This window comes from Mus pahari, chromosome 1 (assembly GCF_900095145.1).
Source record: "Mus pahari chromosome 1, PAHARI_EIJ_v1.1, whole genome shotgun sequence".
Taxonomy (NCBI): Eukaryota; Metazoa; Chordata; class Mammalia; order Rodentia; family Muridae; genus Mus; species Mus pahari.
The window spans coordinates 171,871,346-171,894,542 of NC_034590.1; the positions used below are offsets into that span (position 1 = coordinate 171,871,346).

The 23,197-nt window shown below is 42.1% G+C and overlaps 2 protein-coding genes across 3 annotated transcripts in view; both read right to left on the minus strand.

The window, feature by feature from the left end:
- Positions 1–9,731, minus strand: part of Sfxn4 (sideroflexin 4) — a 24,763-nt gene extending 15,032 nt beyond the window's left edge. The window contains exons 1-9 of one of the 2 annotated variants that reach the window (XM_021212078.2): positions 9,463–9,731; positions 8,162–8,227; positions 6,027–6,101; positions 4,749–4,775; positions 4,609–4,663; positions 3,149–3,174; positions 1,085–1,138; positions 945–1,001; positions 768–833 (exon numbers count right to left, since the gene is read on the minus strand). In XM_021212078.2, the coding sequence (XP_021067737.1) occupies positions 768–833; positions 945–1,001; positions 1,085–1,138; positions 3,149–3,174; positions 4,609–4,663; positions 4,749–4,775; positions 6,027–6,101; positions 8,162–8,227; positions 9,463–9,501 (465 nt within the window). In that variant the 5' untranslated portion in view covers positions 9,502–9,731. The remainder of the gene's footprint in view (positions 1–767; positions 834–944; positions 1,002–1,084; positions 1,139–3,148; positions 3,175–4,608; positions 4,664–4,748; positions 4,776–6,026; positions 6,102–8,161; positions 8,228–9,462) is intronic. The other variant, XM_029531440.1, reaches the window with a different exon arrangement.
- Positions 9,732–12,204: 2,473 nt separating this feature from the next.
- Prdx3 (peroxiredoxin 3) lies at positions 12,205–21,022 on the minus strand. Its single transcript, XM_021207030.2, has 7 exons — positions 20,909–21,022; positions 19,632–19,767; positions 17,612–17,753; positions 16,241–16,376; positions 15,216–15,319; positions 13,363–13,528; positions 12,205–12,905 (listed from the first exon to the last, which is right to left on the minus strand). Exons 1-7 carry the CDS (start codon positions 20,942–20,944, stop codon positions 12,852–12,854), a joined length of 774 nt encoding a protein of 257 aa, XP_021062689.1. The 5' UTR covers positions 20,945–21,022; the 3' UTR covers positions 12,205–12,851.
- Between the last annotated feature and the right edge of the window lie 2,175 nt (positions 21,023–23,197).

The following is a 23,197-nucleotide window of genomic DNA, read 5'->3' on the forward strand; positions in this document are numbered from 1 at the left end:
TATAGGGAACTTTCGGGATAGCATTTGAAATGTAAATAAAGAAAATATCTAATAAAAAATGAGAAAAAAAGAAAAAGAAAAAGCATTCATAAATGTTTGGTTAGTACCCTGGATGCAAAAACCCACCATACATGTCTAGAAACTTAGACTAGCTAGCAGGTGTGATGACTCTGAGGATACAGGAATACACTGACTCATATTTTCTATTCATACATTCTAAATTTACACATTGGAACAGAAACAAAATTTGTAACTAGAATCAGTTTCTTTCTTCTTCCCTTCCTTCCTTTCTCTTTTGTTTTTGTTTTGAGAAATAAAAATGATTTCTCATGTATCCTAGAATGTCAACTGGGGAACTGTCCAAATCAAATTGGTCTGTGGCCATATCTATAAGGGACTGTCTTAATTAGTGTTTCATGTGCGAGGCACAGTCCACTGTGCCATCCCTATCCCTAGGCAGGTGGGCCTGGGCTCTATAGGAAAACCAGGGAAGCATGAGCCAGGGAACAAGCCAAGTAGCAAGCAGTATCTTCCATGGTTCCTGCTGACCTTCATAGCTGCGAGTGAGTTCCTGGGTCAGAAGTAAAGCTGTGGGGAATAGCAAGGATTTCTGCCTTCAGGTTCCTGTTTGGAGTTCCTGCCCTGACTTCCTTCAGTGATAGACTGTGACCTGGAAATGTAAGATGAAATAAACTCTTTTCTCCTCTAAGTTACTTTTAGTCAGAGCAACAGAGATGAACTGGAACAATAGGTACAAAAACACCTACTCCAAAGAAAGTTGAAGACACAAACACCCCTGCTCCCAACAATGTTCTCTCTACTGGTCCATGACTCTAAGGAAAAATCAAAGAACATACATAGTAAGCAGTTATTATGGTTTTGCTTTGCAAGGATAATTTTTTAAAAACCCAAATCCTATCTTCCTAGGATTATTAAATGCTTACATAACTGTCATTTCCATTGGTGATGTTAAAGGCTGTGGTGTATCCGTACAAGCAACCCTACAGAAAGAGAAATCACTGGATCACTTTCTGGTTTCAAGCATAAAAGAACCCCCAAATCACGAAATTCAAAGTACTACTACCTGAGTTAAAATGATGGACTTTATTCCAGTGTCTGGCATCATCAACAGAAGTACCTTTGAAGAAGAAAATAGAATATGCTTATACATCTCTGATGTGGAGGCAGAACCTTTAGAAACAAAAGCAGATCCCAGTAATACAGGACTGTGGTCTTGAATATAAATGGCCCTCATAAACGTTTATCATAGGGAGTGGCATAATTGGAAGTTTGGTCTTGGAGGAAGTGTATCACTGAGGAGTGGGTTTTTAGGTTTCAGAGGCTCAAGCCAGGCACAGGAGCCCACTATCTCTTCCTGCTGCCTGCAGGTCCAGGCCCAGAACTTTCAGCTACCTCTCCAGCACCATGTCTGCTTGCATCTCACCATGATGATAATGGACTAAATCTCTGAACTTGTAAGCCAGCACCAATGAAATGTTTTCCTAAATAAGAGCTGCCATGTCCTGGCAACTATTCACAGCAAATAAAACCCTAAGACACAGGATCAAGGCCCCTAGGGCTGGCACAGTAGGAAGTGGACACATAGCTGGCAGCCAGGGGACAACTCCATGTTGGTGTGCACCTAGCTACCCCTGAACCAGTGGTATCTGAGAGTTACACCAATGCGATCTCCAAGGCCTACTGGATAGCAGTGCCACCAAAAAACTTACCTTTGCCAGGGAAAGGTAAATATAAGATAAGGGTAGAGGAAGCACAGCCAGCATGTGATGGCCTCACTGTGTATGCGTGTGTGTGTGTGTGTGTGTGTGTGTGTCCCAGTTTCTAGTGAGGAGATGCTTGGCGGTGGACTGGGGTGAGAAAGGTACTATAGTTTCATCAGAAATATCTTCCAGAGACACATTAGCTGAATATGAATGGGTTAAAGGCTTGGTCTCCAGCTTGGGGTGACACTGGAAGTTGTTATCTATAAAGGGATGTCTTCAGTTCACTGGGGACATGCTCTTGGAAGGGACTGTGGAACCCTAGTCGCTATTTCTTTTGTCTACTGGGTGCCATAAAGTAACTGGCCTTGCACCCCATTCCCCAATGTACTCCTACTATTCTGTGCTGATTTGCAGGACTCAAAAGCAAAGGGGCCAAATGAACGTGGAATGATGCCTTCAAACTAGGAGCCCAAATAAACTTTCTGGTTTTTTTTTTCTCTGCATTTATTTATTGTGAGTATCAGAAAGATCAGAAGACATCTTGCAGGAGTCAGCTTTCTCATTCCATTAAGTGGGTCTTGGGGACAAAAACAGGGTTGAGGGACTTAGCCTGGCTGAGCCATCTCATTGGCTCTAATGTTCCTTTTCTTAAAGAATTAGTTTATTTTTAATTATATGTATGTAGTTACATATAATTAATGTGGTACCATGTGTACATGAGTGAAGGTACCCACAGAGGCCAGAGGCTGGCTTCAGATACCCATGGGACTAGAATTACATACAGTTGTGAACCGCCCAAGCCAGAAGAGCTTTTATCTACTGAGCATTCTCTCCAGCTCTAACACTCCTGTGTGGGTGTATGAAATTTTTTTTTTAAAGTCCCTTAAGTTACACCTCTTTTTTTTTTTTTTTTTTTTTTTTAAGATTTATTTATTTACTATATGTAAGTACACTGTAGCTGTCTTCAGACACTCCAGAAGAGGGAGTCAGATCTTGTTAAGGATGATTGTGAGCCACCATGTGGTTGCTGGGATTTGAACTCTGCACCTTTGGAAGAGCAGTCAGGTGCTCTTACCCGCTGAGCCATCTCAACAGCCTGAAATTTTGTTTTTATACACTGATTATCTCACGTATTTGTTAAAGTAGCAGAAAGCTGATTAACACAGAAAGTAATGGACACTTCCATTAAGGTTGTGGCCAGAAGTATTTCCCAATTCACTGACCTACAGTGCCATATGTATGGTAGATGTTCAAAGAAAGGATGACTCTGTGACATGGGCTTTTGAGAAGTCCAAAGCCTTACTGAGCTAAGTGGAATAGGGATGTGGATATTAAAAAAAAGTTAGACAAAAGTCACAGGAGGACCTATAATTATCTATTAGAGTTCCAGAGCAGGAGGGATACACATGCAGTCAGGAACTCACCATGGGTGCTGTCACAGGCAGGAAAGCTATAGGAAAAAGCAGTGTGTTAATGATCATGGCTACCTAGGCAGACAAGTCTTGAAGGGGTAACATCCCTTGAGAACTTTCTGCAGCCCCCTAAGGACTCAAACGTTGGGGGACATTGTCTTTTTCTTAATAAAAATAACATCTATAGGGATAGGGAAATGGCTCATTCAAGTAAAGTGCTTGTGCCATAAACATGAAGAACTGGGTTCAGATCTTCAGTGCCCACATAAAAAGCCAGATATAGTCTATACAGGCAGAGAAAGATGGATCTCTGGAGCTTACTGGTCTATTAGCTTAGCCAAATCTAAAAGCTCCTGATTTAGTGAGAAGCCCTATATCAACTTTTTTAAAATGGTAAAGAATAATAAAGGAAGACATCAGGTATCACCCTCTGGCTTCCGTACACACACACACACACACACACACACACACACACACACACACACAAACACAGAGCTGAGTGCATATTGCAGAAAATTTAAGACCAGAGCATAGAAAGACCTACCCATAAAGACACCTGCCAGCTTTTCCAGACCTCTACCTGATGGTAAATGGTAAAGACTCTTGTTCATCTTTCTAGATTTAAAAAAAATTTTTTTTTGAGACAGGGTCTCATGTAGTCTAGCAGACTTCAAACTCCCTATGTAGTTGAGAATGGGTGTAAGCTCCTAATCTTTCTGTGTCCCCTCCCAAATGCTAAGATTACAGAATTGTACCATGATATGCCAATTTATGTAATGTGGCACTAGGAATCAAACCCAAGGCTTTGTGCATGTTAGGGAGGCACTCTATCAACTGAAATACATCCCAGTTCATGTGTGTGTGTGTGTGTGTGTGTGTGTGTGTGTGTGTGTGTGTGTGTGTATGTGTGTGTGTGTGTGTGTGCATGTAAGTGGGTGGGTACATGTGAATGTATATGAATGTACATGTGGATGTTAGAAGACAAATTCAGTGTTTTCTTCAATAACTCTCGACCTTTTTTGTTTAAGATAAGGTTGCACTATATAGCCCTGGCTGGTCTGGAACTTGCTATGAAGATTAAGCTGGTCTTGATTTCACAGAGATCTTAGATCTATCTTAGCTCCCTAAGTTTTGGGATTAAAAGTGTGTGCCACTATTCCTAGTTCTACCTTATTTCTGAATCTGGAGCTCACCAGTTCTGAGTCCCAGGGATCCTCCAGTCTCCACCTTCCAAGTGCTGGGGTTACATGCCTAGCTTTCTACAAGGGTGCTGGAAATCTGAACTCTGATACTCATAATTACACACAAAAGGTACTTGACTACACCACTTCCCAGCCCCTCTCAAGTATTCTTTTAAAGCTATGGCTTCCAGAATTTCCATCATCAATCCCTGTAAAGGAAAATAAAGTAGACAGTTTTCTACTATATGCCACACCTTCTCCACCTACTCCTGAACAAGAGAACCGGCTCACCTGCAGGTCGAAAAAGATAGGGGATCAACTTGCTGCTGTCAGGGTGCACAGTTGACTTCAAAGGGACAGAAGAAGCGGTTAGCTGGATGATGGATTTTATTATTTAGAAAACCAATAAGTATAAAGGAGCCGAAACTTACAAGACTCTTATTCCATGCGTCTTTAATCTAAAGAGAGATAACAAGATGCATCATGTTTTAAAGGTGGTTCAACAGCAAACAGAATCTCTTGGCCAGTCTTAATTCCTGATGTCACATTTATACTACCACTCAGATAGGTAGGCTAGTATAAAGAGACTAGTAAGTCAAAACGAATGTACCAGATGAATCAAATAAGTAAAAATTAAGCTAACAAGCCAAGGGATGAGCTTTATGAAGAAACTGCCAAGAACATTAGGAAGTCCCAGCACCATGGAGGGGATTGTCATCTAACAGCCCTTCAGTGGGTCTAGAACAGTCCCCTAGTAGAGATGGCATGCAAAGACTTTGCAATGCCATCAGCCCTACCACTTGTTACAGAGCCATCTGTCCATCCAGAGGCTTCAGCAAGTTCTTAGAAAAACAAAATTAGTGTGAGCTTTCCACGGTTTGTTTGGTTTGAATTTCAAGACAGAGTTTCTCTGTGTAGCCCTGGCTGTTCTGGAACTAGCTCTGTAGACCAGGCTTGTCTGGAATTCAGATCTGCCTGCCTTGGCTTGCCAAGAGCTGAGCATAAAGGTGTGTGTCACAACTGCCCAGTTTCCATGTGATGTCTTGATGGGCTAATGTTTATGAATTTGAGAAACCCTTTATGCAGCAAGATAGATTAAAAAATACTTGGTCTGAGCTCACTGGCAGGAATACAACCCCATAGCAGGAACAGCAGGGCCACCTCTATGGCGGGGGCCATGCAGCTGCAAAAGCATCTCCTGCAGGAGGACCTAATTGAGGGACTGCCTAAAACACAAGGATTGCTAATGCAAATAATGCCAGCCCATCAGGAACTGCTGTTTAGAAGAGATGCTTTCTTGGGACCAATGGGAGCATGGGTGGAGGGTATGAAAGGGGCTTGCAGCAGTGATCACATGACCTTGCTGCAGCATTTCCCACCTGCTCCCGGAGTCTATGTTGTTGACTCTGTGCCAACTCACAGCAACACAACCCTGCATTAGAATACTGCCTACAATGGAATGTGGATTCTGAGTTTGCTATGGGACTTCAGGAACTGACCATATATGAAGAATTAACACTAGTTAGGAGAACACTGCTCTAGCTGGGTTATGAGACAGAATTCTAATGACAATTTTTGTAAAGTGATTCCCCTGGGCAATACATACAATGACAGATTTAGTTACCAAACACTATTTCATTTCACTCTGTGCAAGGTAAAACCATGTTGAACCACACACATCTGTGCACATATAAGCACATGAGACATACCACTTGGTTATCCAGGTAGTGTTTGGGTGCATCTTCAGTGGTAAACAACAACTGTCGTGATTTTTCTATGCTTCCCTGTAAATAGACATCAAGAAATCAGACAACAATCTCAACATAGTCTGTGCTTATTCTCATCTTTAAAACACAGCCATCAGCACACGGCCCTCCAGTTCCACACTTGATTTCAAGATGTGTCCCTGGGTTTCAATATAATAATAATTCTGTGTGTTGTTCAGAATTAGACCTTCTAGCTTCCTAAACAGCTCCAGCAGCCCCCAACGAAGCCTCTATCTCTCTGGTTTCTGGATGTCAACTGCTTTCCTAACCAGAGCCCTGGCAATCTCTAACCTCTCACCCACTTCCATGGCTAGCTGGTTCAGTTTTGTTCCTTACCACTTTTTTTTTTTTAATTTTTAGGAACATACATAAAATACAAAGAGTAATTATACGATAAAACACCTTACCCAGAATTAACAACTGTGAACTATCTGGTTATATTTGTTTCTGATTTTATTTTATTTTTCCAAAACAAACCATTATAGGCTAAAGAGATGGTTCAGTGGTCAAGAGTACTGACTGGCTGGGCAGTGGTGGCACAAGCCTTTAATCCCAGCATTTGGGAGGCAGAGGTAGGTGGATCTCTGAGTTCGAGGCCAGTCTGGTCTACAGAGTGAGTTCCAGTATAGCCAGGGCTACACAGAAACCCTGTCTGAAAGAGCACCGACTGTTCTTTCTGAGTTCAATCCCAGCAACCACATGGTGGCTCACAACCATCTGTAATGGGATCTGGTGTGTCTGAAGACAGCTACAGTGTACTCATATACATAAAATAAATAAATAAGTCTTTGCAAAAAAAAACAAACAAAAACAAAAAACAAAAAACAAACCATTACTCTATCTCATCCCCTCCTCATTCTATCAGAGATACCAGACTATAATAAGTTTAGGGTGTAATCTTCTAGCCCATAGATACACTTATGTATATATACTTGGATACATATACCCATAAATAAATATAGTATTTTTTATAATTTGCATATGTGATATACTTTGCACCTTGTCTCACAGACATCTGTCTTCTCATTTGTTTACTAAGAGTTTTTGCAGTGCTGGGGATGAACCCAGAGCTTTGATAGGCAGGTAGCTCACCACTGAGCTACATTTTGAGCCTCCTGTTCTCCCATTTAACATCATTCATACTATGCATTTCCACTAAATAAAATATTGATAACCAGTTCACACTTTTAGTGACTAGTCGGAATTCCACTACATAAAATACTGTATTGTATGTTTCCCTATTACTACGCATTTAACTCCTTTTCTGGCTCTTAACACAAATAAATGGGTGAGAGAAATCTAGAGTGTGAATACTGGCATACCCCTTATGCTCTGTCTCTGAAGAGTAATTATGGTGGCAAGGTAACTCCTCTTCATCTCTAGCCACAATGATTCAAATCCTTGTCTTTTACTGGGACAGTCAGCCATGCCCAGAACTAATAATCTTGCCCACCACATATGACTTCTCTGGCTAGTTACTATTTGGCCACCAAGAGACCACTTGACACACAAACCTCATCACTTGGCACTGTAGAAACAGCACCAGTTTATGAGACCCTGCAAATATGCCTGGACCCCCTAGACTAGAAACTGAGGGAGGGTCCACTCCCAAGCCTTGGCCTATACTTACATTTCCTTTTCCTGACCCCTTTTCTTCTAGACACTCCATCCAGAGAGTCTCCTAACTCTTAACCTTGGTTAAGCAAGGGACTAGCTCTGTCATAGTCTTGTTGGATGGGTTTTGTTTGAAACAACTCATTATGTAACCCAAATGGCTCGAATTTACAATCCTCCCTCAGCCTCTATGGCAAGCAACTGACTCCTGGCTGGAAGACTGATCTGGATAAACTTCGAATCAGCGGCGTCCAGCCCAGGTATGGTATCCTCTGCTCAACAGACTTATGTTTAACTTATCATTCTTCCAACCCAAAAACCTCACTCAAAAATTCAAAATATAATAATCTACACACATGTATATATACATATATATATATATATATATGTGTGTGTAGGCTATTATTTCAAATTTCAAAATAAAGCATGAAATTCATCATTTCTTAAAACAAAACCATACTTACAATTGAAATAAACATGTTTACAGGATCTAATAAATCCATCCACTGACAAAATCTTCGAAAAAAGGCCTGAAGATGGTGAGAAAGAGACACACCAGAGAGAAGTTAAAAGAAATAAGACTTAACAAGGTAGTCACAGTTCACTTTGGTGGGAGCATACTTACTAAAGAACTGTAAGTAATCTGACTTTTACAAAATGTATCTCCTCTAACCACTTGGGATAGAGTTTCCTTTCAGAATTAAAACCTAGAATTTGGGATTCATATTTTCTCTTCATATCCCCATATGACCTCCAGGTAATGACTTAGAAACACCTGACTGTTTTCTGGCTTTCTCTGCTACTATAAGGCTTAACTGTAGCAATAAGGCAGGCAGCCCAACAAGGGCTCTGCTAGGGTTACAGCTCAGCTCACATGCGAAGGAGGTGTGTTTTGCTCCAACAAGCTGCCCGTTTTCGAAACAGCTCCAGCCTTAAGTTCTGGATCTCCACGAACAGGGGTGGGCTAAGCTTAGTTTGAGGTCAAGGCCTCTAATAGAGTATTTAGAGCCTTGAGGCTCCATGAGGATATGCAAGAAATGAAACCGGGCCAGACTGCCTGCACAGGTTACACACTGAACTTCAAAGTCTTTGTACAAAAAAAAAAAAGTAGAATAGTAGAATCTATTTCTTATTACATGTTGAAATGTTATTTGGCATTGCTTGGACTAATTATGTCATTAAGATTGATAGTTGTGCTGGGCAGTGGTGGTGCACGCCCTTAATCCCAGCACTTGGGAGGCAGACGCATGTGAATCTCTGAGTTCGAGGCCAGCCTGGTCTACAGAGTGAGTTCCAGGACAGCCAGGGCTACACAGAGAAACAACATCTCGAAAAAAAAAAAAGATTGACAATTGTTTCTTTTAAAAGTTTTTAATATGATTACTACCCAATAGTGACTTCCCAGCCTCTGACCTGCTTAAAGCAGGGTATATGTGAGGTTTTAATCTGAATGGCTGATTCAAGCAAACCTAGGAACTCTGGCAAGGGCAGTCTCACCGAGGACTAGAACTCCTTAGTGAGGCCCTACATTGGATGAGAGTGACTTGTGCCCTTCTCCAACCCAGCCTAGGACCTAAGTAAGAGATGCAAGAGCGTGGACCACTGAAGAACTTGGGTTTGTTTTCCCTCAGCACTACAGGAACCTGAAGTGAGTTACTCGGTCCAAGACCATCTCTTAGAGGAAAGTCATGATGACGCAGGGCAGCCTGTCAAGATCATGCTGGCCAGGACAGCCTCCCGCCCTTAACACCCGGCCCCGGAGTACTTGGCGTTCGGAAATCCAGAACTGCAGGTTGGGTTCCATTTGGACAGCGTCGCCACTACGCCCTTGGCAACGCCGGCAATCGCCTTCTCCTCTTCCCAGAACAAATCCGAGGGTGATGCAGGCCCGGTTTGCTTTGCAACGCAAGGGGAGGAGCTTACCAGCGTGTCCCGCCCCGAACCCGAACGCTCCCCTGCTATAGGCCAAGTCCTTCGACTTCCTTTCCTTTAGAAGAATCCGAAGGTTCCGGGTACAGAAGCGTTCACTCCCACTTCCAGTATCCACTTTTGGCAGTGACCCTGTAAGAAAGATAGTGTAACTGATGCAAAAGCCTCTCTACCATCACGCCTGCGCTTATCAGGCGCAATTACCCCTGAAACCTGTTGTATACAAAGTCAAGTGTACACAAGTTGGGTCAAGCCAGAGCCAGCTACATAATTTTTGTGGTGCAGTGAAAAATAAAATTATCATGCCATTTATTAAAAAGTCTTGAGAGTTCCAAAAGTATATATTATTGAAGCAAGTGTGAAAAAGTTGGATCTGGGTAGAGTGTGCCAAACCCACAGCCAGACCGGTTAGGTTTTAACTGGTTTCTTTCTAGCATTGGGTCTGTGATGAAAACTGAAAGGAGTGCAGAAACTGGTTTTGTTGATGAAAATTTCAGTAGTGTGGAGAGACTAGAAAGTTGTGGCCTAGAGGTGAATTACCTTGACTAAGTTCTGGCCCTCCAGAGCAGCCATTCCTTGTCCACCTCTGTGTCAGAACTAACTTCTCATGACAACAGATAAAACCTTTTAGAATTTGATGATTTGGCAGGCAACTAGCTTCTACCAAATCAAAAGTTAAGGATGGCATCAAATAGCATCTTGACCTTATGTGAAAGCTTCCTGCATAGTGATGTACTTCTGCCTCTCTGATGTACCCACCAATGTATTTTAAAGCTTTCCTTGATTTATGACTTTCTCTTTTCTGCAAAGCTATAACAAACTTTGTGAAATGGCTTCACATGAGAACGTGAATGGGAACGTGAGATTTGGAGTAACCTAAACCTGTGTTCCCAGGCTATGATGACTTAAAATAGCTCCAGAATAAACTCTTATTTTCTTTAAGAGGTTTTTTTGTTTGTTTTGTTTTTTTGTATCAACAGGTCAAATCCACTTTGGTTAAAAGCCAAATCAACTAGAGTCAAATAGGCCTTTCCTGCCTTCTTGAATTCTATCTCTCCAGTCTCAGGATAGAGTATGCATGGTGTTCCGCAGGACTCCAGAGTGCAGAACTGGAGCCCCTGCACAACACTTATAGTTAAGTGATTCTGGTCATGTCAGTATCTCCAGGTCTATTTTCTCACCTGGTAAAAGGGATAGTTATTGTGCTAATCTTAGGGGCTTGCTTAGATTGAAGGGAATGGCTGAGCCAGGCTGAACCCATTGGAGGTGGCCAGTAGTAGCCATGACCACCACCTAGAGGTTATCAATCCTTGCCTTTCTCACCCAGGAATTCCTATCTGCTAGTTTATATGGCTCTTCTCTTCAGTCACTTAGTTGACCTGGCTCACTTTGCTATAGCCTTTAGCAGTTCTCTCCACAGATGGGTAAAAGGACCCCTCCTTAGTATTCGTATTATGCCAAGATATGCACTTGTGGTAGCATTATGGTCTTTAGCACACTGCATTGTCTGATTGGCTCTACCCTTCAGTGAGTCACCAATCCAGTCCATCTGGCTCTCTGTGCTTTACCACTTTGCAAGTCCCACAGTCAAAAGAACCAGAATGATCTTTAGGGTAAGTTACTGTCACTTTTTTCTTATTGAGGGAATATAGAAGGTAGTTGAGGCAAGGTCTCATCTCATACTGTAGCCCAGGCTGAGTTTGATCTTCCTGGATACGTACATGCATGAGCCACAATCTCCTCCACAGATATTCCCCATCACATTTAGAATCTACTCCTTAGCTTGCCTGAGGGACTTTAGGTCCCTAACTGCCATTTTCCTTAATGCTCTAGTGGCATGACCTCCTTCGTGTTCCCTGCCTAGAAGCACCTTCCATCCTTCGACGGCTTGAATGAGAATAGATCCCATATGCTCATATATTTGAATGCTTGGTCCTAAGTTGGTGGAACTGTTTGGAAGGATCAGGAGGTGTGGCCTTGTCAGAGGCCCCAGGGATGGGATTGGACACACACCATTCATTCCCACTTGAGTGTCTTATCTCATGCCTGTAGATCAGATATAAGCTCTCAGCTCTGTTCCAGTGACATTCCTGCCAGCTACCATGCAGGTCATGAACTAATCTGGAACCATGAGCCTCAACTTAAATTCTTTCTTCTAGCCTTGGGTGCTGGTGATATACAATAGATAGAATTACCCTCATTTTACATACGCAAAAAAAATTTTCCCTCAGGACTTTCCTGAAAAACCTGCTCAGAACTGCTCAGAATACTGCTCCAACCCCGCAAGTACCTGATTTCTGTTTATTGGCCTTTCTTTTAGAATCAAGTGCATAAAGACAAAGGTTCATTTTTCTTCACTCCAATGCCTCCAAAGGCCAACCTGGCATATATTTTTCATTGCAGGAGCTACCAAAATAATGAATGAAAGTAGGTATCAGTCTTGCCTACTAAGTTTCAGTTTCTTGAGAGTGTAGCCAGCCCTGTGTCAAATGCCCAATAAACAAATATTTGTTGAGCTAAGTCATCAAAGGAGGAGCGGTGGCCTAGAATAAACTGACTCGACAGTCAAAAACGCAAATATTTATTTATTTTTATTCTATACATCCAGCTCTTGAAGAAAACGACTTATGGTGTTTTAGAAACAAAACCACTGGCTTAGACATAGTCCTTCATGATTATACCTCATCAATACCTCAGAACACACAAGGACACTGTGAGTTAATGACTACAATTAAAGAGGGGGGGGGAATTCAACATAATTCACAAAAATTCAAAAGGAAATTTTAGGACCTTGATCAGAAGAAGCTTCCATTAAGTGCTGGTGCTATGTGCTACTTCATTTCACTAAGTACTGGTGCTATGTGCTACTTCATTTCACTAAGTACTGGTGCTATGTGCTACTTCACTGTAGACTAAGGTTCAGGCCAGGCTAAGGGAAAGAATGCTTACCCTCTAAAGACATGATTCAAGAAATGGGGACTAAGCTAGGGGAGAACTGGTTAGCCATCAAGAAGTCCCTCCTAAGGGCAGCTATGGAGGCAGCTAGCCACTTTTAGAGAGCCTGAACCTGTCTTAAAATTATGAAGCCTGTGGAGCAGTACTTATAAACACAAACATAATGAGGTTTTGCCATTCTATAAATAATCTTCAAGGCATCGGAAAGATTCCATCTGGGGCTCTTTTTTGGCCTGAAAAGCTTCGGGTAAACTGCAGACATAGGATGGCCTACTGATGGACCTTCTCAAAGTACTCTTTGGAAGCTGTTGGACTTGGCTTGATCTGAAAATTAATAAATAAATAAATAAATAAATAAATCTTTTAGGAGGAACTTCATAATAGTAAAGATCCCAATTTTTGGTTGTTGTTTTTTTTTTTTTAAATTTTATTTTTATTTTTAATTTTTTTTTTAAGACAGGGTTTCTTTGTGTAATAGCCCTGGCTGTCCTGGAACTTTGTAGACCAGGCTAGACTCAAACTCAAAAATGGTTCACTGCCTCTTCATCTAGATAAAAGGTGTGTGCTACTACATCTGGCCCAAGCTCTCAGTCTTAAACTAAAATTTCTTCACTTTTGAAGATTAGCCTATTTTGTTCAAAACATATAGATAAAAATTAACTACCAGCCTCAGTAGAAACTGTCCATCTAAGTGTAACCAACCCACATTCAGTCAGCACCTCTTGTGCCTCCCTTGATAGACCTGGAGTTGGGGCGTGGTGCTCTGAGGAAAACAACATACCGTAGGGGACTCTGGTGTCCAGTTGGCTGGGCAGACTTCTCCATGGGTCTCCACAAACTGGAACGCCTTTACCAAACGGAGTGTTTCTTCCACACTGCGGCCCACCGGAAGGTCATTGACACTCAGGTGCTTGACGACACCGTTAGGGTCAATAATGAAGAGACCTCTGCACAGAATTTACCCTCATTAACAGGACTAGCGCCAACAACTCATTTCTTTCCTTTTATGTCTTTATTCTCCTATTAGTAAATTCATCAAGTTGTCAAAGGCTTTATAATGGGGAGTTTTAGGGACTGAAGAGACTACCTAGCAACTAATAGTTTGTACTGTGTCTACCCAGAGGACCTGAGTTCAGTTCATAGAACCCATTGGAAGGGAACCCACACAACTGCCTGTAACTCCTGCTCCAGGGGATCTGACATCCTTTTATAGCCTCCAAGGGCAAGTACTCGAATGTACATACTTTTACAGAGTCACACACACATAATTAAAAATAAATCTTAGAAAAAGAAAACCCAACCTGAAATTAACATTATAAAAAAGTTTATCACCTTTTAGTAATGACAGATGCTCTGATAATACAAGGCCACCATGGAAAGCATACATTATGGGAACATTGCAAAGCTGTATCCCTAATGTGATACATGATACCTAAAAAGAATGAACTAGAGACAATAAAGACTTTTACACAGTGATCTAGTGTACATTCTTTGGACTTCTATATCAGACTCTGGTAATGTGATCACACATATGTAAAAGGGAGAGATTGAAGCTGCATCTAATAAATATTTAGAACTTCCTAAGATTTTATTTATGTGTGTTTGTTGTGTATACATGTATGCAAATACCCATAGAGTACAGAAGAAGGTGCTAGATCCTCTGGAGCTGGAGTTACAGGTGGCTGTAAAGTCAAACTCTAATCCTCTGTAACCCCAGTGAGCACTCACAACCCCTGAAATCATCTTTATAGCACCTCACAATCCCTTTTGGTTTTTCCTTTGAGACAGGGTCTTTTTACACAGTTCTACCACTACTACACAGGCCAAGTTGGCCTAGAACACAGAGATCTACCTCTGCCATCCAGTGTATACGGTTCTAGAGATTGAACCCAAGGCTTCTTACACGCTAGGTAAAAGCTGTGAACATACTCTGCCCTCTTTCCCAACTGTTAAAGCAGCTGTTGAAATGAAAACTAAATTCTCAAATATAAAAATAAAGAAGAGGAAGAGGAGGAGGAGGAAGACCAGAGAGGAGGGAGAGAAGATGGAGAGAGAACAAGACGACTCAAGGTAAGAATCACGAAAACATGCCATGAGGGCTGGCCAACTGGAGTTAAGAGCTGTCAGATGGAACATGGAAGATACAACTAAGGGTTATTGATGGGGAAGTAATTTCTAATGGCTTAGAGGGTAGACATCTGCCCAGGTCTAGTGCTATAAAGGGTTTATTATAAATATAAAGGTTGTCATTTATCTGGGAACTGAATGATCAAGACAGTGTAGAAATCCTGAATTGAGAGTAAATAATTACTACAAGTTCCTGGACCAGCTGAGACATCCAGCATCATGGACTGATCAACTACAGTATTCTTAGACAGCCATTGTTAAGACTAGTTGGACTACAGCCTGTAAGCCATTCTAATAAATCTATGTATATAAATAACACACACACACACACACACACACACACACAGAGTCTCAAAAATCAAAACTACCAACAAAGATCCAAACCTGTACTTCTTCCTGAGTTTTACCAAAACTGACAAATGCTTTACTAGAGTCTTTATAAATCTTTAAGAAACAAGATGACACTAAAATATGCAAAACCAACCCGTCTCTAAGAACAGCTCTTACCTGAGTGCGATGCCAGCGCTTTCCAACAGCACTCCGTAGTCTCGGGATATCTGCTTAGTTATATCCGACAACAGTGTGATATTCATGTGGCCCAAACCACCATTCTAATAAAAAGGCAAAAAGGACCATTTTTCTCGGGTGGTCCAACAGGGTCTGAACCATGTACCAGTGTTTAAAACCAACAATGATGGTGGCAAGTAACAGTAAATGCACACAAGGAAATTATGTTTACCTTAATTCCCTCTTACTTTATTTTTTTTTTCCTTCTTACTTTATTATACGTGTTTGAGTGTTTTACCTGCATGTAAGTGCACCATAAACATGCAGTGTTTGAGAAGACCAGGAGAGGGTATGCGGTCCCCTGAAACTGGAGTTAAAGACAGTTGTAAGCTGCTATGTAGATGTTGGTAATTAAGCCTGGGTCCTCTTAAAAAATAGCAGTGTTCTTAACTGATGAGTCATCTTTCCAGTATCTATTATCTTGTATTAGTTGTTGTGTGCATGTTTGTGTTTGTGTGTATGTATGCGTGTGTGTTTATGCACTCTCGAGCGAGGCACTGCACATGTATGGAGGTGAGAGGACAACTCTGTGGAGTTCTTTCCTTCCATTCTATGTGGGCTCCAATGACAGAACTCAGGTTGTCAGGTTTGCCCAGCAAGTACTTTTCTTGTCGACTAACTTCAATGGCCCATCTCCACCATTTTAAAGATGAGGAAACTAAAGCTCAAAAGGCTAGCCGGGCAGTGGTGGCACATGCTGAGATTAACTCAGCACTTGGGAGGCAGAGGCACAGGCAGGTGGATTTCTGAGTTCAAGGCCAGCCTGGTCTACAGAGTGAGTTCCAGGACAGCCAGGGCTATACAGAGAAACCCTGCTCAAAGATAAATAAATAAAACATCAAAACATCACACTGTATCCCATAAATATACAATGTTTTTATTGTGTGGTCAGTATTATTTGTGAAGTAGAAGTGAAACCAAAGAATAAAATAAAACCAAGGAAAGGTGACTGTCACCCAACCTACCTTTCTTGGTGTGTTGATCCAGGCAAGATGACTGAAGTGGGAATCCACTGAAACTGCAACTACTTCACAGTTTACATCATGAAATTCGTTGGCTTTGTCACTAAAAGCAACAATTTCTGTAGGACACACAAATGTGCTGGGGGTGGGGGGAAGAAAGTTTCATTAAATCATATAAAAACAAAAACTTACAACAGTTAGTAGTCTAAAATTAAATTGATTTGCTTGGGGGTGAAAAACATGAAATGGGCTGGGTGTGCTGGGTGTGGTAGCATACACCTTTAATCCCAGAACTCTGAAGGTAGAGGCAGGAGGATCTCTGTGAGTTCAGACCAGCACGGCCTACATATGGAGACCATGACCAAAAAAAAAAAAAAAAAAGGGAAAAAGCAAGCTTCAATCTGGGCGTGGTGGTGTCTTTTTTAATCCAAGCACTGGGGAGGCAGAGAGTCAAACCGGATCTCTGTCAGTTCAAGGCCAGCCTGGTCTATAGTGAGTTCCAAAACACAGAGAAAATCTTGCCTCAAGTAAACAAACAAATGAATGAATGAATGGGGTTGTGAGGCATGTTTAAAGAGTTAAAAGAAAACCTGTACTTTTAAATAAAGTAACTTTATGAAAAACTCATTTTATTTTGTTTTATGTATGAGTTACACTGTTGCTGTCTTCAAATACACCAGAAGAGGGCATCAGATCCTGATACAGATGGTTGTGAGCCACCAGGGAAATTGAACACAGGACCTCCGAAAGAGCAGCTAGTAATCTTAACTTCTGAACCACTGCCTCTCTCCAGCCAAATAAATAAATAAATAAATAAATAAATAAATAAATAAATTTATTATATTACTTCCACCCAGACTGTTGTAAAGTTTAGAATGGCTTAGGGAACCATTTATCAAAAGTATGTGAGACAGAACTGTATTAAAGGCTGATAGTATAATCCAGTAAGAGTGTTTGCCTAGTATGCACAAGGCCCAGGGTTTGATCCCCAGGACCACTAGAAAAACTGACAGAACCATACTATAACTCCTCCTAAAAGGAAGGATGGGCTGGGCAGTGCTGGCACATGCCTTTAATCCCAGCACTTGGGAGGCAGAGGCAGGAGGATTTCTGAGTTCAGGGCCAGCCTGGTCTACAGAGTGAGTTTCAGGACAGCCAGGGCTATACAGAGAAACCCTGTCTCAAAAACAAACAAACAAATGAAAAAAAGGGGGGGGGAACGTTTCCTCCCACTATGGTTATATGAGGTACAGATGGCCAAGGACAGTGGACAAAAAAGAATCTTCCTCTCCACTAAAAGAGGAATTTCAGCGTGGGTTAGAGATTAATACCAGCTCTTAGAGGGACATGAAAATATTATAGAATCAAACTTACAAATCCAAAGGATAGAAGAAAAGCACCAAGTATTTTCCCTTAAAGTCGTCGAGACTCAGCTCTTTGAACTCTCCATTGACAACAGCAGTACCTTTAAAATGGGGCGCATGCTGGGTGACAGCAGGGGTATGGAAAGAGGAACCTAAAAAAAGACCACACACCTGAATGTAGCTTGTCATCCACCACATCAAGTACTGCATGATTTTATTTAAACTCCTTTTGTTGGAAGATATCAAGTAAACTTACTATTTACCATAACTGGTGACATAAGTTATTAATTTAACTCAATAAGATGGTTCACGTCAGTTGTACATCTTAGGTAAAGTAATTTTCCCCTAAAGCACAGTTCCAAAGTATACACAAACTCAACTCAGTGCTAGGGAGGAGTGTGTGTGTGCACATGTGCACTTGTGAGCACGAACATGAAGGATGAAGGACACACAGATCCTCAGAAGACATCTACCATTTTTTTAAAACCCTTTCTCTCTTTTAAGAGTCTCTTAGGCGGCTGGTGAGATGGCTCAGTGGGTAAGAACACCTGACTGCTCTTCCAAAGGTACAGAGTTCAAATCCCAGCAACCACATGGTGGCTCACAACCATCCTTAACAAGATCTGACTCTCTCTTCTGGAGTGTCTGAAGACAGCTACAGTGTAAAAAAATAAAAGAGTCTTTTATAGCCGGGCAGTGGTGGCGCACGCCTTTTATCCCAGCACTTGGGAGGCAGAGGCAGGCGGATTTCTGAGTTCGAGGCCAGCCTGGTCTACAGAGTGAGTTCCAGGACAGCCAGGGCTATACAGAGAAATCCTCACTTGAAAAACCTAAAAAACAAAACAAGAGTTTTTTATAAACTCAGCTCACCAAGTAGGGTAGGGTAGCTGGCACTGAGCTCCAAGGACTTAGTGGTTTCCTCTTTCTCAAGTGCTGGACCCGTTGAATACTACTATGCCAGGCTTGCTGTGAGTTCTGAAGGTCGGTTCAACTTTGATCCTTATGCTAGCTTACTGACTGACTTAGCTATCACTCCAACACTAAAGAAAAGCTTTTTTTAAAGAACAAAAATTAGAAGAAATGAAATGCCCTTGGAACTACAAAAGGAAGAGGAGGAAGGCAATAGCGAGCAGAAGGCAGCTAGACATGGAGTTAGCTCAGACTAAGGTGTGAGTATCACAGGACACTGCCCAAAGGCACTGTTTGACTTGACCAAGAGGGGCCAATACACAGGGAAAAGGAACAAACTCAAAACAAACTCAGAGCAGGTCATAAAAGGACCCTTAGCAACAAGCAGCCAGAGTAGCTCTTCACTGTAGAGAGAACAGAGTCTGAGATGCTCTAATGCAGGAAAACAGATGTTTCCAGGAAGATTAGGCCATCAAAATGATAAGACTGATGGAAGCAATGTCTGTAGTTAAGTTATCTTGGTGAGAGGCACTGAGGCATGGCAGAAAGAAACCAAGAGCAGATACAGGACATGTTTCAAACCTGGGGCGGGGTAAAGGTAGAGCTCAGTGGTGTTTCGTATACTCATTTTATCTAGTAACTTAGGTATCTTAGAGAAATAGCGTTTGTTAAGTATATTATACAAATATTTTCTTTTTCCTAGATTATAGCTTTTTCTACTCTTTGGGGGGTGGGAAGAGGTCTTGTTTATTTGTTGTTTCCATACCCTGATTAGCCTGCAACTTTTTTTTTTTTTTCCTTTTTGGTTCTGCAAGACAAGGTTTTCTGATCTGTAGACCAGGCTGGCCTCTAACTCACAGAGATCTGCTTGCCTCTGCCTCCTGAATGCTGGTATTAAAGGCATGTGGCTCAACCACTGGCTTCCATTTTCTTAAACATAGGTTTTAAAATTTTGACACTGCCAAGGACTCACTGTTCCTAACAGTTCCTTTTAGATCTCTACATCATTCTCATATGCATTTTTTAAATCTCCAAGGACAAGCCTCACGTATAGCCAGGGTCCAGAGTGACTAATAAAGGTTCCCTTTACTTGGGTGTGACTAGAGCACAGTAACACTTACTGGTGCTAAAGGCTGACTTTCCTTGGGCAGAGACAGACCACAGTAGGTCTGTCAAACGGGTTCTTCTAGAAGCAACAGGCCTAAGAACCGTTGAGCCAGAAATACTCCAGGAAATAGCACTTGCATGACGAGCAACCTGGAAAGAAAAATGCTTTCAATTAGGAAGGCTTTCTGAATGGGTGACTGAATTCTGCCTTGCTGCTGTGGTCCTTTGTTAACGACCCATTTCCCAATGAAACAGATACCATATCAAATTAAGAGCATGGGTTGAGCCTACAAGAAAATCATAAGAATATAGCCTCAAGAATAAAAATCTCGAAAAAATTTCAGGAAGGCTAAGCCAGGCTGAGTAGTTGTACCCTCCCCCACCTGGAGCTATCTGCTATATCATGTAGCCACATCAAGGTTTTTCTCAGAAAAAGGCCCTTCCAGGCTCTCAGTCAAGGAATAGGGTGAAGTTCATGCACTGGGAGTGTTTGGCCCGAGCTCAAGGTTAGTAGTGTTTGCTCAACTTTGATGTCCAACATGGGACAGGGAATTGGGGGCTGAGCCCCGCGATGAGAAAGGAGAGGAGGATGGCTGGCAAGAGGACAGTAGGCTGCTAGTAGAGAACAGCAGATACCAAGGCAGAGTCCAGCCTGAGTGTGGGAGTAGAAAGAGGCTCCTGTTACTGTTTTTACTCCCGTTACTTTGTTTATACTCAGATTTAAGTGTGAGCCCACAGCCATGTCGAGATGTAGGAAAAACTGAGGATCAGAAATGTGAAGTCAAGCCAGACAGCACTCCAGAGGCAGAGGCAGTCGGATCTCTGTGAATTCCTGACTAGCCTGGTCTACAGAGCGAGTTTCAGGATAGCCAGGGGATACACTGAGAAACCCCCGTCTCGAAAAACCACACACACACACACACACACACACACACACACACACACACGCGTCACTTGGCCAAGGTCATATTTGGTGACAGGCCCTAGAACACAGTAGTCAACATACTGGCCTCAAAAGCCAGGCCTAGGTGCTTTAGTGAAGAAACAGCAAGGGGACCCTCGAGCACAAGAACTTGGAGAGCACACCACCCACAGGGATAGTGGAAAGGCTGTCCTGCGCAGGCGCTAGGGCCTTTCTGGCCGCAGGAGGCCTAGAGGTCCCGGAGCTGAGAACTCCCTCCCATAGGGGCTAGTGGCCAGCAGACCTAAGAGTGCGCGATTCGGTCCTGGAAACAAGTGCCGGCCAGAGTCGCTGTTGTGTCATGCGCCTGCCCAGCTGCCAGCCACTCACCGAGGACCAGAGCAACCTTCCCGCAGCTGCCGCCATCTTCAGAGCACGCAAGAGGCACGATAGGCGGAGATACCGAGAAGTAGCCGGAGCACGCCGGGTGTGCTTCTGCCCGGGGTGTGGCTTCTGCTCCCGGCTTCCCTATGAGGGCGGGGCCTCAATCAGCGAGGCGGGCTTACGGGGAGGGGTCGAGGCAGGAGGGGTGTGGTTTATGCAAAGAGGCTGGACCTGGGTGAGTGGTTGTGACTTAGGTGAGAAGCTGTAGAGCCACTCCTTCCAGCTCAGGGGGAAATTTCCCTTTGACCTCCTGAAAACCTGAGTGCTTGGTTTCCTATTTATGGTACCGACATAAAAAGATCAAATTCAATTTAGGAAGTAGACACTTATTGACATTTCTTGTTGATTTTGTTTCGCTAACTTAGTGTAGTAGAAACTTTCTGTCTGTGAAAGAATCCAGTTCCCTTTTTATTTCAGGTGGGATCTTCTGCCTTCTGCATTCAATGGAACAAATTTAGTTGTCTGAGTTCTTTAATAAGCTAAGCGACGACGTTGAGACATCAGAGTTTAGTGTGCTTGTAAACCTTTGATATTGTGTGTGGGTGTTCATTTGGCCTCTACTCAAAATTGGGATAATTGGGACACATTTTAAATCAATGTATTTGTTAACGCAGATACCAAGTAATGATTGGAGGGCATGGTTTTGAAGTACCACATCAAACAGAATAAAATTCACATGATAACCACACTAAATGCCATGTCTAAGCTGGTATTTTCCAAGCACTGTTCTGTTACTAATATAGTTTCTTAAATCTGCATATTATCTAAATAATATTTTCTTTATGCTAGCTCATTTTAAAGTGCAAATAATTTTATTTTATTTATTTATTTATTTATTTATTTATTTTTGGTTTTTTGAGACAGGGTTTCTCTGTATAGCCCTGGCTGTCCTGGAACTCACTTCGTAGACCAGGCTGGCCTCAAACTCAGAAATCTGCCTGCCTATGCCTCCCGAGTGCTGGGATTAAAGGCGTGTGCCACCACGCCCCGCAAAGTGCAAATAATCTTATGGGAAAAGAAATGTTAAATAGGAAATAGTTAAACTTCTACTTATAACAGTATAAATAGAAGGGAATTAAAATTAAACACGCTAGTGCAAAATACTGCAAAGTTCCAGCTAGATACAGTTATTTGCTGAAAGTCCAAGTTTTGTTGAAAAGAGAGAGAGGTGGTCAGAGGCATTCTCTTCTAACCTCATTTGTAGGTCAGAGGACTGAAAGAAAACTAAAATCATTTTGAATTTCTCATACTGAAATTTGATGTTATTATTTATTTATTTTGCTCCCTACTATATCAGAAATATTCATAAAAGAAAAACTAACTGTCCATGCACCATTAGCTGCTACCCAGTGTACCTGTCTTGTGGGGGAAAAAAGGCCTTATACCTAAAGAGACATCTCAACCAGTTCCTCACAGCATTTGCCTTGCACTTAACTGGTACCCAGTGTATGTGTTTGGTGTTCAAGTCTGTGATGGAATATAATTCAGACATAAAAAAGAATGAAGGCTGAGCTTGATGCCTTATACTTGTAATCTCAGCACTTGAGAGGCTGAGACAGGAGGATAGCTAAGAGTTCAAGGCCAGGCTTTGCTACAGATTAAGATCCACTTTCACATAAAAACAAAACAAAACTCTGAAGTGTGATAGCACAGCAAAGATGAAGACTCTGAGACCAATGAATCATTGCAAAGCTAGCTATGCAAACTCACCATCACTGTCTGTTGAGTCCCATTTATACTCTCCAAACATCACATGTCTTCCCACAGGTATTGCCTTAGCAAAACAAATACCATGTGAATCTGTATCACCTGACCCAACCAGAAACTTCTACTTCAGGTATCTGTCTCTTTTCCTTTTATGGATAGGCCTTTCTTTCTGGTTTTCCCCTACACTTTGAAGGGCTCCTGTTTCCTGATATACACAGTGTAGTGGGGTCTCCATCAAAGGGAGGTAGTTTGGTTCACACCTACACTTATATGCAGTGTGAAAGTCAGTCCAAAGCAAAGAGCAGGGTGAAGTGCCCCACATTCTCAGGCCCCCTCCTTCTTCCTGCTGCCCTTGCTAAAGTGTATGCATCCATCAGTTCCATCTCATCACAGGGCTATTTAGGCTTAAGTGTAGTACCACTTGCACCTACTGTCTAATTCATCACCTGTTGTATCTTGCAGTTTGGAGTGTGTTCCTGGTTCTCTCTCTCTCTCTCTCTCTCTCTCTCTCTCTCTCTCTCTCTCTCT

What these genes read in the sequence shown, in the direction of transcription:
- Prdx3 (XM_021207030.2), bottom strand. Translation starts at nt 20,944, where the DNA reads ATGGCGGCAGCTGCGGGAAGGTTGCTCTGGTCCTCG. An exon ending in TTCTTCTATCCTTTGGATTT is followed by an intron (nt 16,377 to 17,611) that starts GTAAGTTTGATT and finishes CCCCACCCCCAG; the next exon opens with CACATTTGTGTGTCCTACAG. An exon ending in AGCGCTGGCATCGCACTCAG is followed by an intron (nt 13,529 to 15,215) that starts GTAAGAGCTGTT and finishes AATTCTGTGCAG; the next exon opens with AGGTCTCTTCATTATTGACC.